The following is a 19,798-nucleotide window of genomic DNA, read 5'->3' as shown; positions in this document are numbered from 1 at the left end:
GTCCATTTCCTAATGTCAAACAGACAAGTGTCAAGATCAACCTTCATCTCCATCTCCTTCTTTATTCTAAAGACCTTGGAGGTTTGGGATGGGCTTTAGGTGAGGGAAAGGCCAGTACACATCCTTTTTTAGGATGTTTTTACCTTTGTAAGCCTAGACCTGTTGTTAAACCTTTCCTTGTTCACTACCAGCTGGCTAGACTATGAACAGGTTCGCGCTTATATCTTTCATTCAACATCCGTTCTGGAACTCTACACAACCCCCTTTTTTCAGCAGGTATTCCAAGTCTTCTGCTAAAAAGAGATGTACCTTTGTTAAAAGTTTCTTCTATTCCAGATTATATATCACTCTCCCTCAGAGCATTATTGTTTTCTACCTGTTCTGTTATAGACTATACTTAAGAACAAAGCAAGAGTCAAGAATGCACGCCTGAACCATTGCTCAGTGGTCACATGCAGGGCTCTGTAAACCAACCTTAATCCACATTCAATTTAAAGTCGTCTTCATTCCTGACTTTCCATTCTTCTCTAAGGCTCTCAGAACCTACAGGGCTCCCCTCCTAGCTAAGGCCAGGGGCATGTGAAAACTCTCCACCAGCTGCACAAATCAAAATCTCTGCTGGTGACTACAGTATGCTGAAGTCCAATAGATTTACAATCAAATTTTATCTCAGTTCTTTGACAAGGCTACCGTTCACATCCTCTGATGTTGGTTTTGTAGCTCGCTGCAACCACTCCAAGTTATATTCCACTTATTTCTTTATGTGGACGCTCTGTGCTGTCTACAATACCTACTGCAAACTCCCTCTTCAGGTTTCCAGTTAATTTCTTGGGTGGTACTATTAATTTATCCCCCATGACAGAATGTCTAGTTCCTTCCACTCTTAGTTCCATCAAATGTTTTCAGTTTGAAATAGTTTCCAGCAATATGTGCTTTTCCACTCCAAGTTATATTCCACTTATATTTTTTTTTTACGTGGGCGCTCCGTGCTGTCTACAATACCTACTACACACTCCCTCTTCAGGGTTCCAGTGTGTTTCTTGGGTGATACTATTATTATTCCAGGACAAGCAGGCAGCCTATTCTCACATGTGGGTGACGTCATCCACGGAGCCCGGATGAGGACAGCCTTGCAAGCAGACTTGCTGGTAGAAAATTTCAAAAGTTTTGAGTCTGCCATACCGCACATGCACGAGTTCTTTCCCGCCCAGCACAGGGTGCTTCTCCTCAGTTTTCCGCAGAGCCGAGAAGTCCGTCTTTGACACTCTGTGCTGAACTTAGTTCGCTTCGTGCAGTCTCTCACTGTAGCTCGTGTTTTATTTTACTTATTACCGGGTCGCTATGTTTTTAGTTATTGAGTTAAAAAAAAAAACAACTCTTTTTTTTCATTGGCTGACTGGCGGGGCCTGCCGCATTCCCTCAGCCTGTGGGCTTCGACTTTGCGGTGGCTATCTTTCCTTCTATTTCCTGAGCGGTCACGGGCTTCAATAAGTGTAGCCAGTGTTAGCCCTCAAACGTCGTCAAGTTCAAGTGGAGAATATTTTTAGTATGGAAACCCCTGCTGTGACCTCGACCTCTGACCTAGTCAAGCCTGCTGCGGGGTGTCCTCCTGCCTCCAAAATTCTGATCTCAAGTCTCATCTGACCTTCTTCGTTTGGAAAGTCCTCGACCTCGAGTAAATTTTCTGTCTTCTCCTGAGCTTCCCTCAGGTCAGATACAGTTCCCTACCTTCAGGATCATCTGGCTAATATTCCTTGTGAGGGCAATGATCTCTTTGATGAATCCATAGAGGCCGCCACCAATAAAATTGTCTGAGCATGAGAAATCTTGTTTCTATCGTCAGACCTAAGCCAGCTCCTGCAAAGCCTTCTCGACCTCATCCATCCTATCAGAGGCGTTATCCTCCAAGGGCATCTCCTTATATTCAAGCACACTCCAAGAAACCACAACAGCAGAAGCAACAGAAACCTCATCCTTCATCTGCACCTGAGGCTTCACAGCCTTTCTGACTGTCTCAAACAGAGCATAACCTCCATCGTTCTGCCTCTGTCCTCCCTTCCCCCCAAAGGAGGTCGTCTCCATCATTTTTACCATCGATGGGAGACCCATTACATCCGACCTCTGGGCGCTGTCAATAATCAAAGAAGGATACTCTCTTCATTTCACTCAGGTTAAACCAGAGCTTCCTCCAAGAGAGTATCCTTCCAATCCATCCCAGACCGCCCTCCTTCTTCAGGAGGCTCAAGCTCTGCTTCATCTCCGTGCCATTGAGGAAGTTCCTCTGGAACAGCAGAGCAGGGGTTTTTACTCCCGTTACTTCCTAATTCCGAAGAAGACGGGCAATCTGCGATCAATTGTGGATCTCAGGGCTCTCAACAAATTTTTAGTCAAAGAAAAATTTTGCATGCTGTCCCTGGCATCCCTCTACCCCCTTCTAGATCAGAACGATTGGTTATGTTCTCTAGATCTCAAGGAGGCTTACACTCACATTCCTATTCATCCGGCTTCCCATCAGTACCTCAGATTTTGGGTGGGGAATCTGCATTTTCAATACAGAGTGCTACCTCTTCTCCAAGTGCCTAGTGGTGGTAGCAGCAGCCCTAAGGTCTTCAGGTGTTTCCCTACCTTGCTGTGCATCTCCACTATTCACAACCAGTTAATAATGGTAGCTCTTTTTTTTCCCTATTCATTTCATTGGGACAAAGTCATCTCTCTTTCTTGATTCTCAAGTTTCTTAGCTCACTACTCTCTTCCCCTTTCAGTAGAAGATGAGACCAGTTTCTGCAATAACTTTGTACATCTTTTCTTTGTTGTTCTTCCATATGGGGATATCCCACATTCCCCATTCACCATGGGCTTTATTACATTTCTTTGCTGGTTTCCTTTTTTTTCCAGGATATATTTCTGAAGAAGTGCTGCTGCTTTTTGCCATTCGTGCACTGGCTCTGGTCATTTTCAAGACATACCAGAGTTCTCTTGCAGCCCTCAAGGGGAGCTTTTTTTTAGCTTGTGGCTTTGTTCTCAGTCCTCTACTTCTTCTTCTTATGGTCCACAGTAACATTTTTCTCTCCTTACTACTGTTTTTTCCTAGTTTCCTTGAATGTTCTAACAAAATTCCCTTTCACTTCCATCTGTGTCTTCCTGAGCAACACCTGGGTTCACCTGCTCTTATTGGTCTGGTTGTCCATATATGTTCATTTGCCAGTATCCATTTATTCTTTTCTTTTTTTGAATTTTTCTGGTGTCTTCCTCGACTATGCTTGGATTCCTCTGCTGCTATGAAGTCATCTATTATTTACAACCTCCATTACTATAGTATTCTCTGGGTTCTTCCCTTTATCCTCTTCTTGAGGATGGGGTTCTTCTGATTACTCCGTATTAATTTCCTTACCTTCCCTCCACCTACTCGTATCAGACAGTATACCTGATTTTCTTGCGAGGCAATAAGCGTTTGTTTCCTTAGAGGCCAACTCTCCCTTCATTCCTTTACTAAAGCTAGGGAGTCCTACATGTGAGACTATGCTGCCTGCTTGTCTAAGGATAAAGCACAGTTACTTACCGCAACAGGTGTTATCCAGGGAAAGCAGGCAGATATTCTCACAACCTTCCCACCTCCCCTAGTTGGCTTCTTCACTTGGGCATAACAGTATATCACAGCTACCTCTTCAGTTCTTTGCAGTTTACAGAGTAAAGATACTGGACATTCATAATCCATTAGTTAAAATATTTACCAAAGAAGTATGTTTTTAAACAATTTTCTAAATGCCAGATAGGTGTTGGAATTTAATATAAAACTAGTATTTTAGCCTGTTACATTAACGGGTGCTAGAAGTCTGGTCGGCTCTCGTAGTCCCTTGCTGCTGACCCCCCCCTTCCCTTTCCGCGGTCCCGACTCCAAACCTGCCGACTCCAGCAGCGTCTGCAGCACTGTACACACGCTGCAGAAGGCCCCGAAGCAGCGTGTGTAGAGTGATGCATTCGCTGCTGGAGTCGGGACCGCAGGAAGGAAAGGGAAGGGAGGGCGGCAAGACGAAGAACTTACTTTTACCAGAGCAGGGAGTCCAGCGCTGGTGGCCAGTCCTGCCAGCGAGTGTAGTTAGGTGCTGTAAGGCTGGGGACCCGCGCATGCGCACTCCTGCCACCACAAACCTACATCTCACGGAACAGGGAAAAAGGAACACGCAGGTAGGAGTGCGCATGCGCAGCTAGGGTTTTATTATATAGGATTATTAAGAACTGATGACCTCACGAGCCTGTGTCGGGCGGGAAGGCACTCATACATGTGCAGTGCAGGCAGTCTTGAAGCTTTGTTATCCCTGGATAACACCTGTTATGGTAACTGTACTTTCTTGTTGGTATAATCTTAATATTTACAACCAGATGAAAATTTCATTTTTTGAAAAATAACTTTTCAGATTAGTTTTACAGTTGTATCAAAAAATTACTGATTCATAGATAAATTTGAAATTATTGTGAGGTAAACTTTCTCCAGTTTAATAGGTTAATCATTCTTATTTGGACAACTTTTCTGCTGTACTGTATTGAAACGAGAAAAATAATTATTACCTTAATAACAAATAGTTTTATTTAATCAAAACAACATTTACGTAACATATATATTCTTGTATTTGCTTTAGCATCCATGTTAACTGATGTGATGATATCTTCTAGATAGAAAAATTGCCCATGACATGAATGGATTAATGGAATTCATTTACCCAAAAAATTGAACATTGCATGAATATGTAGCCTTATTATACATAATTAAAAGTAAATGCTTATTTAATAATTTCAGAATATAATAGCTAGCTTTTCCCTCAAAAAAGCATTTTATTTAAAAAAAAACCAAACAATCCAATTTAAATCAGAAAAATCCAATTTAAATCAAACAAATCAGATTTTTTTAAAAAATTGATTTTTATCCACCCTGCCCCACACTGATCCCCTCACAAGTTTATCTGAACATTATGAATATTATGTGCTGTAGAACAGTGTCTTTCAGTGTACGTGGAAATTAAATTGAAAATACAGGGAATAATTTTATAAGTGTGCCTATACAGGGTGGGCCAAAAGTAGATACACAATATTTATTCATTATTTCTATTTATTTTACAGGTACTAAATTGGTATAATACAGTACTGAACAATAATCAAGTAAAAGCAGAACAATGTAACTGATGCAAAAACTTCACATGAATGTTGTTCGTGACACCTGTAAAATGAAAAGAAATAATGAATAAATACTGTATACCTTCTTTTTGCCCACCCTGTATAGGTAGCCATAGGGTGTAGAGTCATATATTTTGTAAAGAAAAGTAGGTGCCCACTTTCCTTTATAGAATTCTATTGTAGTGGGATATATGCAGTCATATGTGCTTAAGTGCAAGCACTTATGCCAGCATTAGAACCGATATAAATGTGTGCACTTAAGTACTGGTGATACAGACATAGCCTATATTAACATGTGCCTCTGTCCATACTCCACTCAGAGATCACCTATATGCACACTTATCTGTAAAATACATACTGTCACAAATATGTATATATTTACAAAATTGTGTATAGGCATATGCATGACATGTATACATGTATGTACACATGCACGTATATGCTAGCATTCTGAACATTAACACAACAGAAATGTATTTTGTCGTATTTTCCACAGAGCTCAGCCAATTCTTATGAAATTTAGTGCGTCGTGACTTGAATGAAGTTGATGTAAAATGTTGTAAATATTTTCCACAGCACAACTCCACCTTATGAAAATGAATTGATGCTTTGGGATAATAATTATAACTTTATTTTTATATACCGCAATATCACAAATAGTTCAAAGCGGTTTACATAGGAAGAGAATGTATACAGGCAGCGATATTACAGAAAACTTCGAAATTACATTATCATGTTAAGGTTAATCAAATTTATCTGAAAGTGTTTTGGAAATACATCAAGCAGACGATAGTTTGTAAACAGTCTCTGTATCAACATGGCTTTCATTGCAGAAGACTGAATTCTGATAAAAGAACTTGGTACTGCTAGAAGTTTACAGCAGTCGATGATTGTTGAAAGAGTTCCCACTGAAGAGTTGGAACAAAAATGGCTTTGATGTGCTGCTACACAAGATCCGAACAATGGGCACTGTTGATCTTAAGCCAGGCAGCACATTGACTGTTTACGTGGTCTTGTACTGAGTCAGGAGGACACCCAGCAAATATACCAAAACAACTCGCCAAATAGCAAAAGAAGCAGGAGTAAGCCAGACAGCTGTGGTTAGGATAATTCATAACGATCTGAAATTAAAGTGTCTTAAAAAGTGTCGTGCCCAAGAGTTACTTACAAAGACATACTCCTAAAACAGTGCAAGCAGCTTTTGACCAAGTACCCAGAGCACAGCATCAACTTCTTCTGGTTTACAGATGAAAATATATTTACTTGTAGCTACACGGATTAACACACAGAATAGAAACATAGAAACATGATGACAGATAAAGGCGCAATGGCCCATCCAGTCTGCCTATCCGTAGTATCTCTTCCTCTCTCTAAGATATCCCACATATCTATCCCAGGCTTTCTTGAATTCAGACACAGTCTCTGTCTCTCATCACCTTTTCCAGGAGACTGTTTAACTCATCTGCCACCCTTTCTGTAAAAAAGTATTTCCTTAGATTATTCCTGAGCCTATACCTCTTAACTTCATCCTATGCACTCTCATTCCAGAGTTTCCTTTCAAATGAAAGAGACTTGACTCATGCACATTTACATTATGTAGGTATTTAAACATCTCTTATTATATCTCCCCTCTCCCGCCTTTCCTCCAAAGTATACAGATTGAGATCTTTAAGTCTCCCCATATGCCTTATGACGAAGACCACTCACCTCTGGACTGACTCCATCCTTTTTATATCTTTTTAAAGGTGTGGCCTCCAGAATTGTACACAGTATTCTAAATAAGGTCTCACCAGAGTCTTATACAGAGGCATCAATACCTCCTTTTTCCTACTGGCTATACCTCTCCCTATGCAACCTAGCATCTTCTAGCTTTTGCCGTCACCTTTTCAACTTGTTTGGCCACCTTAAGATCATTACATACAATCATACTCAAGTCCCGCTCTTCTATCGTGCACATAAGTTCTTCACCCCCAAATGCATGACATTGCATTTCTTAACATTAAACTTTAGCTGCCAAATTTCAGACCATTCTTCAAGCTTCGCTAGGTCTTTCTTCATGTTATGTCTACTCTATTGCAGATTTTGGTATCATCCACAAAGAGGCAAATCTTATCTGACAGCCCTTCAGCAATATTGTTTATAAAAATGTTTAAAAGGACAGGCCTCAGAGCAGAACCTTGAGGCACAGCACTGGTAACATCCCTTTCCTCAGAGTGATCTTCATTGATCACTGCCCTCTGTTGCAGTTCTTGACCCAGCCCATCACTTTGAGGCCCATCCTGAGGGCACTCAGTTTATTTATTGAACATCTTTGTGTAATACTGTTAAAGCAGCGGTCTCAAGCCCGCGGGCCGCATGTGGCTCTCCAGGTTTTATTTGCGGCCCGCGGTCTGGAGGCATCATTCTCTTCCTTTTGGAGCAGCAGCCGGCTCGTTCGTTCAAAGCCGCGGGTTGGCGGCTCCTTGCGCTATCCACTCCTGCATTGGAAGCCTCTCTGATGTCACAACATCAGAGAGGCTTCAGACGCAGGCACGGATCTCGCAAGGAGCCGCCACCCGCGGCTTTGAACGAACGAGCCGGCCAGACACGCTGCTGCTCCAGTGGCGTACCAAGGGGGGGCGGTCCACTGTTCTACCTAGAGTGCGGCTCGTCTAGAGTAGCGGTGCCGAACCTGCTTCCCTTCCCTTCTCACAGCTGGCACCGTGTTTTTTGATCTCCCTGCTTCTCTTCCCTGCGGGGCCGACCAACTCTCACGGCCCGACGTCAATTCTGACGTCGAGAGGACGTTCTGGCTAGCCAATCGCTGCCTGGCTGCCCGGAACGTCCTTTCTGACGTTAGAATTTACGTCGGACGGCGAGAGTTGGTCGGCCCGGTGCAGAAGAGAAGCAGGGAGATGGCCTGTTCCCGATAGCAGCAGCCTATTCCGCAGCGGCGGTGGCATGGGGGAGGGCAGGAAGGAAGGAAGAAAGAAAGAAAGAAGGTGGGGTGGGGACAGGGAGCCAGAAAAAAAAGCAAAAAATGGGGCACGGAATCAGAGAAAGACAGACAGAGAAAGAAAGAAAGAAAAAGTTGGGGGAGGGAATGAGGTCTGGAGGAGAGGAAGCATACAGGAGGCTGAAAGAAGGGAAGAAGTATAGGATGCACAGTCAGAAGAATAAAGTGCAACCAGAGACTGATGAAATTACCAAACAAAGGTAGGAAAATGATTTTATTTTCAATTTAGTGATTGAAATGTGCCAGTTTTGAGAGAGAAAAGATATTGAACTTTAAATGTGAGTGCTGCAGAAAAAACTCTTTATAGTTTATATATCTTTCCTTTTAACTGTTAAAGGAAAGTTTTATAAACTATAAAGAGTTTTACCTCATGCAAAATTGTCATTTCTTTAATAAGACATTAACTATTTTTTCTGCGGCCCTCCAAGTACCTACAAATCCAAAATGTGGCCCCGCAAAGGGTTTGAGTTTGAGACCACTGTGTTAAAGGCTTTGCTAAAATCTAAAAGCACCACATCTAGCGCACCCTGTCAAAGAAATTGATCAGATTTGTCTGAGAAGACCCACCTCTAGTGAATCCATGTTGCCTTCAGTCATGTAATCCACAGGATTCTAGAAACTTCACCATTTTCTGTTTTGAAAGCATTTCCATTAATTTGCTTACCAAAGAAGTCAGACTTATCGGCCTGTAATTCCCTACTTCTTCCTTACGTCTACTTTTGTGTAGAGGGACCATATTCACCCTTCTCCAGTCCTCCAGTACTACTCCCGACTCTAGAGACTCATTGAAAAGGTCATTCAGCGGAGTTACCAGAACTTCCCTAAGTTGCATTCGGCTCCATCACTTTAAGAACATAAGAATTGCCGCTGCGGGGTCAGAGCAGTTATCCATCGTGCCCAGCAGTCTGCTCACGCAGCAGCCCTTAGGTCAAAGACCAGTGCTCTAAATGAGTCCAGCCTCACCTGCATACGTTCCGGTTCAGTAGGAACTTGTCTAACTTTGTCTTGAATCCCTGGAGGGTGTTTTCCCCCACAACAGGCTCCGGAGGAGCGTTCCAGTTTTCCACCATTCTCTGGGTGAAGAAGAACTTCCTTATGTTTGTACGGAATCTATCCCCCTTCAACCTTAGAGAGTGTCCTCTTGTTCTCCCTACCCTGGAGAGGGTGAACAACCTGTCTTTATCTACTAAGTCTATTCCCTTCAGTATCTTGAATGTTTCGATCATGTCCCCTCTCCTCCTCCTCGTTTCAAGAAAGAAGAGGCCCAGTTTATCTAATCTCTCACTGTACGGCAACTCCTCCAGCCTCTTAACCATTTTAGTCGTTCTTCTCTGGACCCTTTCGAGTAGTACCGTGTCCTTCATGTACAGCGACCAGTGCTGGACGCAGTACTCCAGGTGAGGGCGCACCATGGCCCGGTACAACGGTATGATAACCTTCTCTGATCTGTTCGTGATCCCTTTCTTAATCGTTCCTAGCATTTTGTTCGCCCTTTTTGCCGCCAATGAGCATTGCACGGATGGCTTCGACTTGTCGACCAGTACTCCCAAGTCTCTTTCCTGGGGGGGTCTCTCCTAGTACCGCCCTGGACATCCTGTATTCGTATATGAAATTTTTGTTACCGACATGCATCACCTTACATTTATCCACTTTAAAACCTCATTTGCCATTGTCGCTGCCCATTTCGTGAGCGTGGTTATGTCGCTTTGCAGATCTTCGCAATCCCCCTGCTTCTTCACTACTCTGAATAACTTCGTATCGTCTGCAAATTTAATCACCTCGCTCGTCGTACCAATTTCCAGATCGTTTATAAATATGTTGAAGAGCACGGGTCCAAGCACCGAGCCCTGCGGTACCCCACTTGTGACACTCTTCCTGTCCGAGTATTGTCCATTTGCCCCACTCTCTGTTTCCTATGCTTCAGCCAGTTTTTAATCCACGTGACTATTTCACCCTCGATTCCATGGCTCGCAATTTTCTGAGATAGTTGTTCATGTGGAACCTTGTCGAATGCCTTCTGAAAATCCAAATATACAATGTCGACTGGATCACCCTTGTCTATCCGCCTGTTTACTCCCTCGAAGAAGTGCAGCAAGTTCATCAAGCAAGATCTTCCTTTTCTGAAGCCGTGCTGGCTGGTCCTCATCAGATTGTGTCCGCCAAGGTGATCAGTGATGCGGTCCTTTATCAGCGCCTCTTACCATCTTTCCCGATACCAAGGTCAGACTCACCGGTCTGTAGTTTCCCAGATCTCCCCTCAAACCTTTTTTGAAGATCGGCTTAACATTCGCCACCTTCCAGTCTTCTGGAATCTTTCCTGATTTGATCGACAGATTGGCTATTAGTTGAAGCAGTTCAGCTATAGTTCCTTTCAGTTCTTTGCTGACCCTAGGATGGATGCCATCCGGTCCCGGGGATTTATCGCTCTTAAGCCTATCAATCTGCCTGCATACCTCTTCTAGACTGACCGTCAACCCTGTCAGTTTCCCATCTTCGTTTCCAGCGTATAGCTTGTTGGGTTCCAGTATGTTGTGTATATCCTCTTCGATAAATACAGATGTAAAAAATGTGTTTGTCAGTGATGGCTTTGTCCTCCTTTATCTACCTTTAGCTAGCTCCTCATGAACATAACCCGCTGAAAATAGATCAGGGTCTATCACTCCTCCATCCTTATTCATGTTTGTCTTCTGTGGTCCCATTCCCCGTATTTCCGCCATGAACACAGAACATAAAAATTTGTTAAGCAATTCAGCCTTTTCTTTATCAGCTTCCACATATTTCTCCCCTTCACTTTTGAGTCTCACAGTGCCACTTTTGCACTTCTTTCCATCACTGATATATCTAAAAAGTGTCTTGTTTCCCCGTTTTACCATGTCAGCTATTTTTTCTTCCATTTGCATCTTTGCTTTCCTGACTTACACGACCAGCTTCTTAACTTTTCTAGATATTTGTGCCTCTCTTCCTCTTTCTGTGATCTTTTTTAGTTTATGAAAGCCAGCCTCTTATTCCTTCTTAGCTACTACTTTTGAGAACCAAAACAGCCTCTTTTCCTCTTACTTTTACTACTTGTTTCACAAGAAGATATGTTGCTCTTACAATTACTCCTTTCAGTTTTGCCCACTGCATTTCCACTCCTTTCAAATGTTCCCATCCAGATAACAATTCTTTGACGTAATCCCCCATCCGAACAAAGTTAGTTGTTTTTGGGGGTTTTTAGTCTAGAACCTTTGCTTTTGAATGAGTCCTCTCTATGCCTGTCTTAATATTAAACCATACCATGCAGTGATCACTGGTTGCCAGATGATCACCACTGTAACATCAGAAAAACTTTCCCAGTTTGTAAGCACTAAATCCAGTATGACCCCCATCCTGCGTGTGTTCCATTACCAATTGCTGGAACAGTTCTCTTTGAAGAGAATCCAGGATCTCCCTACTTCTAGACGACCCCGCAATAGGGATTCCCCAATCAACATCTGGCATGTCAAAATCACCTATTGGTAAAACTTCCCTTTTTTAGATATACAGTGTTCCCCCGGTTGTTCGCAGTCGGCAGTATTTTCTGACCGCGAACCACTGACAAGGAGAGGGCAACGGGAGAGGCAGGAGAGAGCAGCCGGAGCACCGCGAGTGCAGGAAATCACTTGCGGTACGCTTAGACCGCCTCTTCCTGCACTAAGTCAGGCCTTATCCAATCAGGAGCTGCTTTGACACGCAGCCCCTGATTGAATAAGGCCCGACTTCATGCAGGAAGATGCAGTCGGAGTATACCACGAGTGATTTCCTGCACTCGCGGCACTCCTGTTGCCCTCTCCTGCTGCCCTCTTCAGGCTCCCCCATGAAAAACCATATTCGCGGTTTTTCGAGATTCATGGGGGTTCCTGGAACAGAATCCCGCGAATCTCGGGGAGTACTGTATTCTGAATGTCTATTAAATCTTTGTCCACTTCTTCCATCTGTGAAGGAGGCCTGTATATGACACCAATGTATATATATATATATATATATATATTCACCGTTTCCTCTTTCCAAATGATCTCCTGTACATGTCTTTAACAACACTGAAGTGTGAAGGCTAATGGCAAAACACCTACTACGGACCCGCCTGACCTTCAACCAATCAGTCATGGTCTTAGTCACAGTTTCGAAACTTGGATTCACAGATTTGTTCTTAATCGATCCTGGGGTTAAGATCAACGGTGCATACTAGTGCTGCCCGATTCAGGAAAAAAAATTTCGATTTGATTCGATTCAGCCTACTGAATCGATTTTTCGATTCGATTTTCCTGCCCAATTGGGTGTTTTTTTTTTTTTGTGTGTGTTTTTTTTTTTTTTTTTTTTTCAAACATCCTCGTGGGTTTATTTTATAGCCTCTTCACCCCCTTTGCCTTCTCCTAACCACACTGGCGCTGTGGTGTAAACAAAATAAACAAAAAAGACTTTTCATCTCTCTGTTAAATCTTCTGCAGGGCAGGCAGCTGAAATTAGGTAAATTGATGCAGGGAAGCCACTTCCCGACTGACCCTCCCCACTCACCCTCTAAAGCAGGAGCAGCAGGCCAGCAAGAGGTAGTGCTGCCGCTCCTGCTTTAGGGGGGAGGGTCGGTCAACGAATCGGGAGGCCGATTTTTTTGTCGTGGTAAATCTATTCAAATCGTGAATCAGGCAGCCCGATTCTCAGCTTCCCCTGCCCGATTCCCAGCTTCCATCCCCAGCCCCCAAGACTCACCAGCCCCCCTGCTGATTCCCAGCTTCCATCCCCACCCCCAAGACTCACCAGCCCCACTGCCGATTCCCAGCTTCCATCCCCAGCCCCCAAGACTCACCAGCCCCCCTGCCGATTCTCAGCCCTCAGCCCCCCTGCCGTTTCTCAACCCTCAGCCCCCCCGCTGATTCTCAAACCCTCCCCCGCCAATTCTCAATCCCCCCCCTGCCGATTCTCAGCCCTCAGTCCTCCTGCCGATTCTAACCCCCCCCCCCCCGCCGCAGATTCTCAACCCTCCTGCCGGTTATCCTTTGCTTCCGAGGTCCGCTGCACAAGGTCTGCTCGCTCCCCCCTCAACTCTCCCACGTCCTTTCATTTCTTCTGATGTAACTTCCGGTTTCGCAAAACCAGAAGTTACATTAGATGGGATCGAGTCCGGCGGCCGGTGGTGAAAAAAAGAATGAACTTGAATCAGGGCTGAATCGGTGAGTCCGGTTTTTTACAAAAACGAACCGATTCGAATCGATTCACCTGATTCGAATTGAGCAGCATTAGCGCATACTACTGGGGTGTCTTCTTAACACAGAAGCTGTTGCCAGTGATCTGTCGCATGTTGGGAGAATACTTTATCTTCCAACAAGACAATGCCCCAGCACATTGGGCAAAAGACACTGTAGAACTGCTACATCGGGAGACTCCAGACCACATTGGTTGAGACCTCTGGCCTGGGAGTTCACCAGACCTAATCCCAGTTGAATACCTGATCTGAGGGCTGATAAAGGAAGGTGTCTACCAGACAGTGATATCTGACATCGAAGACCTTAAACAGTGCCTTGTCTCTGGGCTGAGCTGAAGCAGAGCATTGTTCAAGTTCTTAGATCAGTGGCGACCAAAATAGTTGAAGCACGAAAGAAATATTACTCCACCCATATTAGGAAGGCCAAAAACTCTTCTGCGCTATTTTCCATCCTAAAATCATTGACAGCTCCTAAGCACAATCGGAATAATTGATTTAAAAAGTTAGCCAACAGCACAAACTCTAGCATCCTTTTTTACTAACAAAGTTGAAAAAATTAGAGCCAATATTCAGCCACAGGGACTGTCAAAAATCTCAATGGCAGCAGAACTTCCTTTTAGTATCAACAATTTCACACTGTCTGACTTAAAAAGATTTCTTCAAAACATGAATACAAAAGCTAAGCTTGATTTGTTCCCTCCTAAGATTCTTATCTGTTTTTTGTCAATCTTTGGACCTATAATTCATAAAATAATCACTAATAGTTTGATATAGGCACTTTTCCAAAACAATGGAAAAAATGGATCATTTGCCTCATCATTAAAGACCACTCGTCTTCTCTTACTGACGAAGCAAATTTTCATCCTATCTCTAATCTACCATTTCTAGCAAAATTAACCAAAAAGGCTGGTTTTTTACCAAATCACAGACTTCATTGAAAAAACTCAGGTGTTACATCCTAATCAGACAGGTTTCAGAACAAATCATTCTACGGAACACTCAATGATAGGTTTAACAACAAGTATATACTACTACTTGGATCATCACAAATCAGTTATACTCGCTTCCTTTGATCTTTCAACAGCCTTCGATACAGTTGACCACTCTCTACTGCTAGCCAGATTGGCCTCTATTGGAATTTCAGATACAGTCTTAAGCTGGTTTCGTTCATATCATGCAAATCGAGAATCTAAAGATATTTTTAATGGTACATCTTCTGATTTTGCCCCAAACACTTATGGTATTCCGCAGGGCTCAATCCTCTCACCTCTTCTTTTCAACATTTTCCTCTCACCACTTATGACGCTAGGTCAATCAATTGGTCTAACAATGTATGCATATGCAGATGACATACAAATTCTGTACCCAATAGATACTGAGAACCCAAAAGATTTACTTGAATTTAATGTAAAATTAGAACAAAGTAGTTGTTGGTTAAGAGACAATATGCTGGTCCTCAACTTCAGTAAAACCAAAACAATGTTCATTTCTTGGAAGGATGGCCTTACACAAAACAGACCAGTTATGATTGATAATCCTGTTATTCAATCTGTCAGTTCAGTAAAAATCCTAGGCGTTATTTTAGATTACAAATTAACCTATCATGGTCAGATCAGCTCAACCGTCAAAAACTGCTTCTTTAAGTTAAAAATGATAAGATCTCTAGAAAAAGTACTGGATTCAACATCCCTTAATATATGAATACATTCCCTGGACATTTCAAAATTGGATTATTGCAATTCTTTATATAATAACTTGCCCCAAAAAGAAATACAACATTTACAAATTATTCAGTACACTGCAATAAAAGTTATCACTAATTCAAAAAAGTTTGATCACGTTACACCCCTCCTAAAAAACTCCCACTGGCTTCCAATTCCACATAGGATAACCTACAAACTAGCACTTTTGACATTTAAAATCCGGCAGACTGCTGTTGCCTTATGCTCCTTCACGAACACTTAGATCAGCGGAACAAAATCTTTTAGCAGTTCCATCGTTGAAAATCATAAATACGAGATGAGAGGAGATTTTTCTCCACTACAGCCCCACAAATTTTGAATCTACTTTCTTCTTTTTTAAGAGAAGAAAGGCAGTTAGATAAATTCAAAATATTTCTTAAAACATTTCTATTTAATGATGTTTTTCAGAATTAGTTCTGAAAAGGTCGTTATTATCCATTAACAGGGATATATAGATAAACTCTCTAAAATACCAGAAACTAGCCTTATAAGGCTAAAAACCCTTCCCTCCCTTAATGTGTTTACCTTGAATGTTTCTTTGCTTTTAAAAATTTTAGTTCTTTCCCTTTCTTCCTCGTGTTTCTTCTAAGTCAGTATTGTTTGTATGTCTTCTTTGTAAATATCATTTTTAATGTAAATCACTTAGAACTTGTATAAGCATTTCATCAAATTTTTAATAAAACTTAGAAACGTGGAAACTTAATTGAAACATACTTTTTGACTATACATTTTTCTGCAAGATACGCTGTAAAACTTTTTGATGTGTTTTTATTCAATTCACAATTCATTTTCACAAGGTAGTGTGGTGTGTTAGGAAATATTTACAACATTTTACATCAACTTCATTCAGGACACGATGCATTAAATTTCATAAGAATCAGCCGAGTTCTGTGAAAGATACGACAAAACCATTTTGGTCTGGGGGTTTTCTGGTTCGCAGTGTATAAATATTGATGCCTGCTTTATAGAATTATCCCCATAGTGTGTTTAAGCTCATTGATCTACCTTTTTAATTGTTTTAATATAAATTTATTCTTGTGTAGACATGCATTTGTGTATGTCTTCCATCCCTTCTAGCCTTTATTCTTTTAAGCTTGACAGCTTCCTCCTTTTGTTGAGTATCTGGCTTAATTGACTTTCTCTACTGGCTACAGCTTCAGCTGCTTTTTCCACTTTCCCTGATCCTCTTGTCCCTTGTCTAGTTCCATCCATTGTGTAAACAATTCTTGGTCATCCAGAATTGAGGTTTTCCAAGGATAGGAAAGATAATACTCTTGTTTGCACTCCCCTCCAGGCTATGACTCCAGAAGCAGTCGGCGAGCATTTGGCAGTGGATTTCGTCGAGACTATGATGACAAACGGGATGATTACAGAGGCGGTGGTGATCGCTATGGTGACCGCTATGATGACCGAGACAGGCGCTATGATGACCGAGACAGGCGGGATGACCGATCGGATAGGTGGAATGAATATTCCAGAGATGATAGGCGTGACGAGAGAGGTAACCGAAGTTTAACTTGTCTAGGCTAGGCTTAGAACATTAAGGGCACTTCTTCATGAAGAGTGTAGTTGATGGTCTGGAAGCTTTCATGTCATATTGCCAGGATAACTGAACCCCATTTTGGAGTGCTCAGTCTAAATGATACATATATTTGATTGCACCAGAACACGTCGTGTTGATCTTTTTTTTTTTTTTTTTTTTTTTTAAATTAGAGTCCTCCATTCCCTTGCTGCTTATTAATAGTCAAGCCGTATGTGAAAAGATCAAATCTTGAGTTTTAGGCACATTTGTGTTTGAAATGAGAACCCAGAAGTCAGATTGTGGTTGGTCAATATTTAAGCCTTGTTTGGAAATAGGGTAATTCTGGCCATTGCTGGAAGATTCATCCTATATCAATTGATTCTCAACCCAGTCCTTGCGGGACATTTGGCCAATGGGTTTTCTGGTTGTCCATAATATGTATGAGGTAGTTTTGTACAAATTGTCTCTCTAGTAGTGATGTAGCCAGGGAGTGGGGGGGGGGGCAGGGACAGAAATAAAATTTCATACTCAACCTATTTGGGTTTAGGTATCTGCCTATGCCAGGGCTTCATGGTACTCAAATCTGTCTCATCTGATAATCCAGTTAGCTGAGTGTGCCCAAAGGACTGGGATTGAGAAAACACTGCTGGTCTGTATTATATACCGAATCTGTCAGTTTAGAGTTTCCTTCTCTAGAAGAACAATATTGCAACTCTGACATAGTAAGAATAGCAAAGACTTAAAACCAGTTATTCCAGTGCAGTAGGAATCAAGGGTCTTCTATCAACTCCCATGAGTCTGTTGCAGGAGATACTGCTCAGTTTTCAGCACCTCTTCCTTCCATTGTCTGTTATTGAGACAAACATGGGGGAAGCCACTGCTTGCCTTGGATCGGTAGCATGGAATGTTGCTACTATTGGGTTTTTGGATTGGCCACCTTGAGGACATACTACTGGAGTCGGTAGAATGGAATGTTGCTACTTTTTGGAGTTTTACCAGGTACTCGTGACCTGGATTGGCCACCATGAGGAAAGGCTACTGGGCTGCCCCGTAAGTTATTTCTTCTGTAAGTAAGCCTGCAGGAGCAACTTTGATCTGCTTGGTAATCTTTGTTGTTTTTTTGCAAGTTTTTTGCATAGAACTTCTTGTTCCAGTAAAGCTCTGTTGACTGCCTCGCCTGCATGAGAGGAGCAGATTTTGATCTGCAGCTGAAAAGTGGATCCTGCAGAGGCCTACTCAGTCAGCCTCCTTGGACTGTGGAACGCGGGGCTATCGCCAATGTTTGCTCACTCCTTGCCTTGCTTAGGCTATAAAAACACCAATTGTATTTCTTTGGAGCACACACGATGTCAGCTGCACTTTTCCTCCCCCCTCCTTGTGGCGTTTGGATCCTAGTCCCAGGGGTTGAGGCTCAGTCTGGCAGTGGCCCGACTGGCAGCTGAAGATTCAGAAGAGGCAATTTTCCTGGTAGCAGAGGTATTCTCTGGTTTCCAGCTACCCTTAAAGTAGCTGAGGCAGACTGCAGCACTTCTTCCCAGCGTCTGTTCTGTGAGTAGGGCTGTCACAGTGCACAGGGCAGTTTGGCGGGGGGGATCTGAATTTGCTGTTTTTCTGGTTATATTTTGATGTACTGAAAAATACTCCACAAGTATTTTGATGTAGCCTTGTTCCCCCCCACCCCCAAAATCCAAAAATTGCTGGTTTTGGCTGTCCTCCGGTGGAGTGTTAGCAGTTTTTTCAGCAGGATGTCCTGGTGGCGGCCATCTTGGATTTTTCCCGATTTTAATTCTAAGTTCTCAAACTTCCTTAAAAAGCCTCGTTTTTGTTTCTAGCCACCAGGGATGGCATCCTCAGGCCCCCAAATCATGAATTCATATAAGGTTTGCTTCAGTTGTGCACTGGAAGAGCATCCTTACACCGCATGTTCCGCCACACAAGATGTGGAGGCGAAAACCTCAGGTTCAATCTCTGACCATCTCATTAAGGCTGCTAAGAGATTGTTGGGACAATTGGATGATTTTACCCTCTTGGAGTGTGGCGCCAGTGCCTGGTAAGAGCGCTGATGGCCCCAGATCAAAAAGAAAATGCTCTAACCCTCCTCTTGAAGGGGGTTCTTGGTCCTCTATGCCTGACTTTGTGAACTTGCTCTGGCAAGCCTATATTGGTGGCGCTAGCGCCTCTTCTGGGTCAGCTGGAGAGTGACTGGCCACGCAGCGTTCCTCTAAGACCGGCATCTCCCCCAGGCTCCGACAGTTGGTCAGATGAGGTCACTGATGATCTGGATGCTTTTCCTCTTTCCCAGAGTGAAATCTCAGTCAAGGATAATGCGATCCTGTGTGAGGTAGATTAGCGAGTACGTGCTGCTGTGGACCAAGACAAGGACCCCTTTGTTCGCAGGCTGTTCAAGTCTGCTGCTCTGATGGATCACCTTATTGAGTCTCTGAAGGAGCTCAAAATTGATCCTCTTCAGCCTACTACCCAATGTTCTCTGCTTAGCATAATCCGTTCTCAGCCTACTGCCTTTCTATGGTATTCAGGTATGAATTCTGAATCTGAGCATTTGGAGAACTCGGAGGGCTCCCTTAAGGTGGCAAAAGCAATGCCCAAGTTATATCTTATGGACCAAGAGTTCCAGTAGAAGTTAACTAGGCCTAAAGTGGACTTTTGGTGGCTCAGGTGACAAAGCACATATCCCTGCCCAGCGAGGGAGGCATAGTGTTCAAGAATCAACAGGATTGCAGGCTGGACTTGTTGCTCAAAAGGCAGTTTGAGATCTTGACTCTGGCGGTTAAATCTGCTGCAGCAACCTCCTTGGTTGTTCAAGCATGCCATTCTAAGTTGCGTGTTGGAGGAGCAACTTCAGAGCCACCATCCCAATTGTTGCTAGTAGGAGTGGATTGTGTGGCTGATTCTCTGTATGACTTGCTTCAGGTAGTAGGCAAGGTCTCTGCTTATTCTGTGCCTGCCCACAGGAGTTTGTGGATCAGATATTGGGCTGGGGACTCCACTTCCAAAGCCACTCTCAGCAGGCTTCCTTTCAGGGGCAATGTGCTATTTGGCCAGGAATTGGATGATCCCATGGCTAGTGTCCAGGACTGTCATCCAAAATCTCTTCTGTACAGCAGGCCTTGGGCTACGAAAGGGCAAACGTG

At 43.0% G+C, this 19,798-nt stretch overlaps 1 protein-coding gene across 5 annotated transcripts in view; it reads left to right on the top strand.

Moving 5' to 3' along the window:
• EIF4B (eukaryotic translation initiation factor 4B) overlaps positions 1 to 19,798 on the top strand; it is a 246,767-nt gene that overhangs the window by 148,746 nt on the left and 78,223 nt on the right. For 4 of the 5 annotated variants that reach the window (XM_033936328.1, XM_033936327.1, XM_033936326.1 and 1 more), the window contains exon 8: positions 16,419 to 16,625. The exons of the other annotated variant lie outside the window; for it this stretch is intronic. In XM_033936328.1, the coding sequence (XP_033792219.1) occupies positions 16,419 to 16,625 (207 nt within the window). The remainder of the gene's footprint in view (positions 1 to 16,418; positions 16,626 to 19,798) is intronic. 5 annotated transcript variants of the gene reach the window in all.

The sequence above is a fragment of the Geotrypetes seraphini genome, chromosome 3 (genome assembly GCF_902459505.1).
Source record: "Geotrypetes seraphini chromosome 3, aGeoSer1.1, whole genome shotgun sequence".
Lineage (NCBI taxonomy): Eukaryota > Metazoa > Chordata > Amphibia > Gymnophiona > Dermophiidae > Geotrypetes > Geotrypetes seraphini.
The sequence above is the reverse complement of the archived record's forward strand: the minus strand, read 5'-3'. Positions and strand labels throughout refer to the sequence as shown.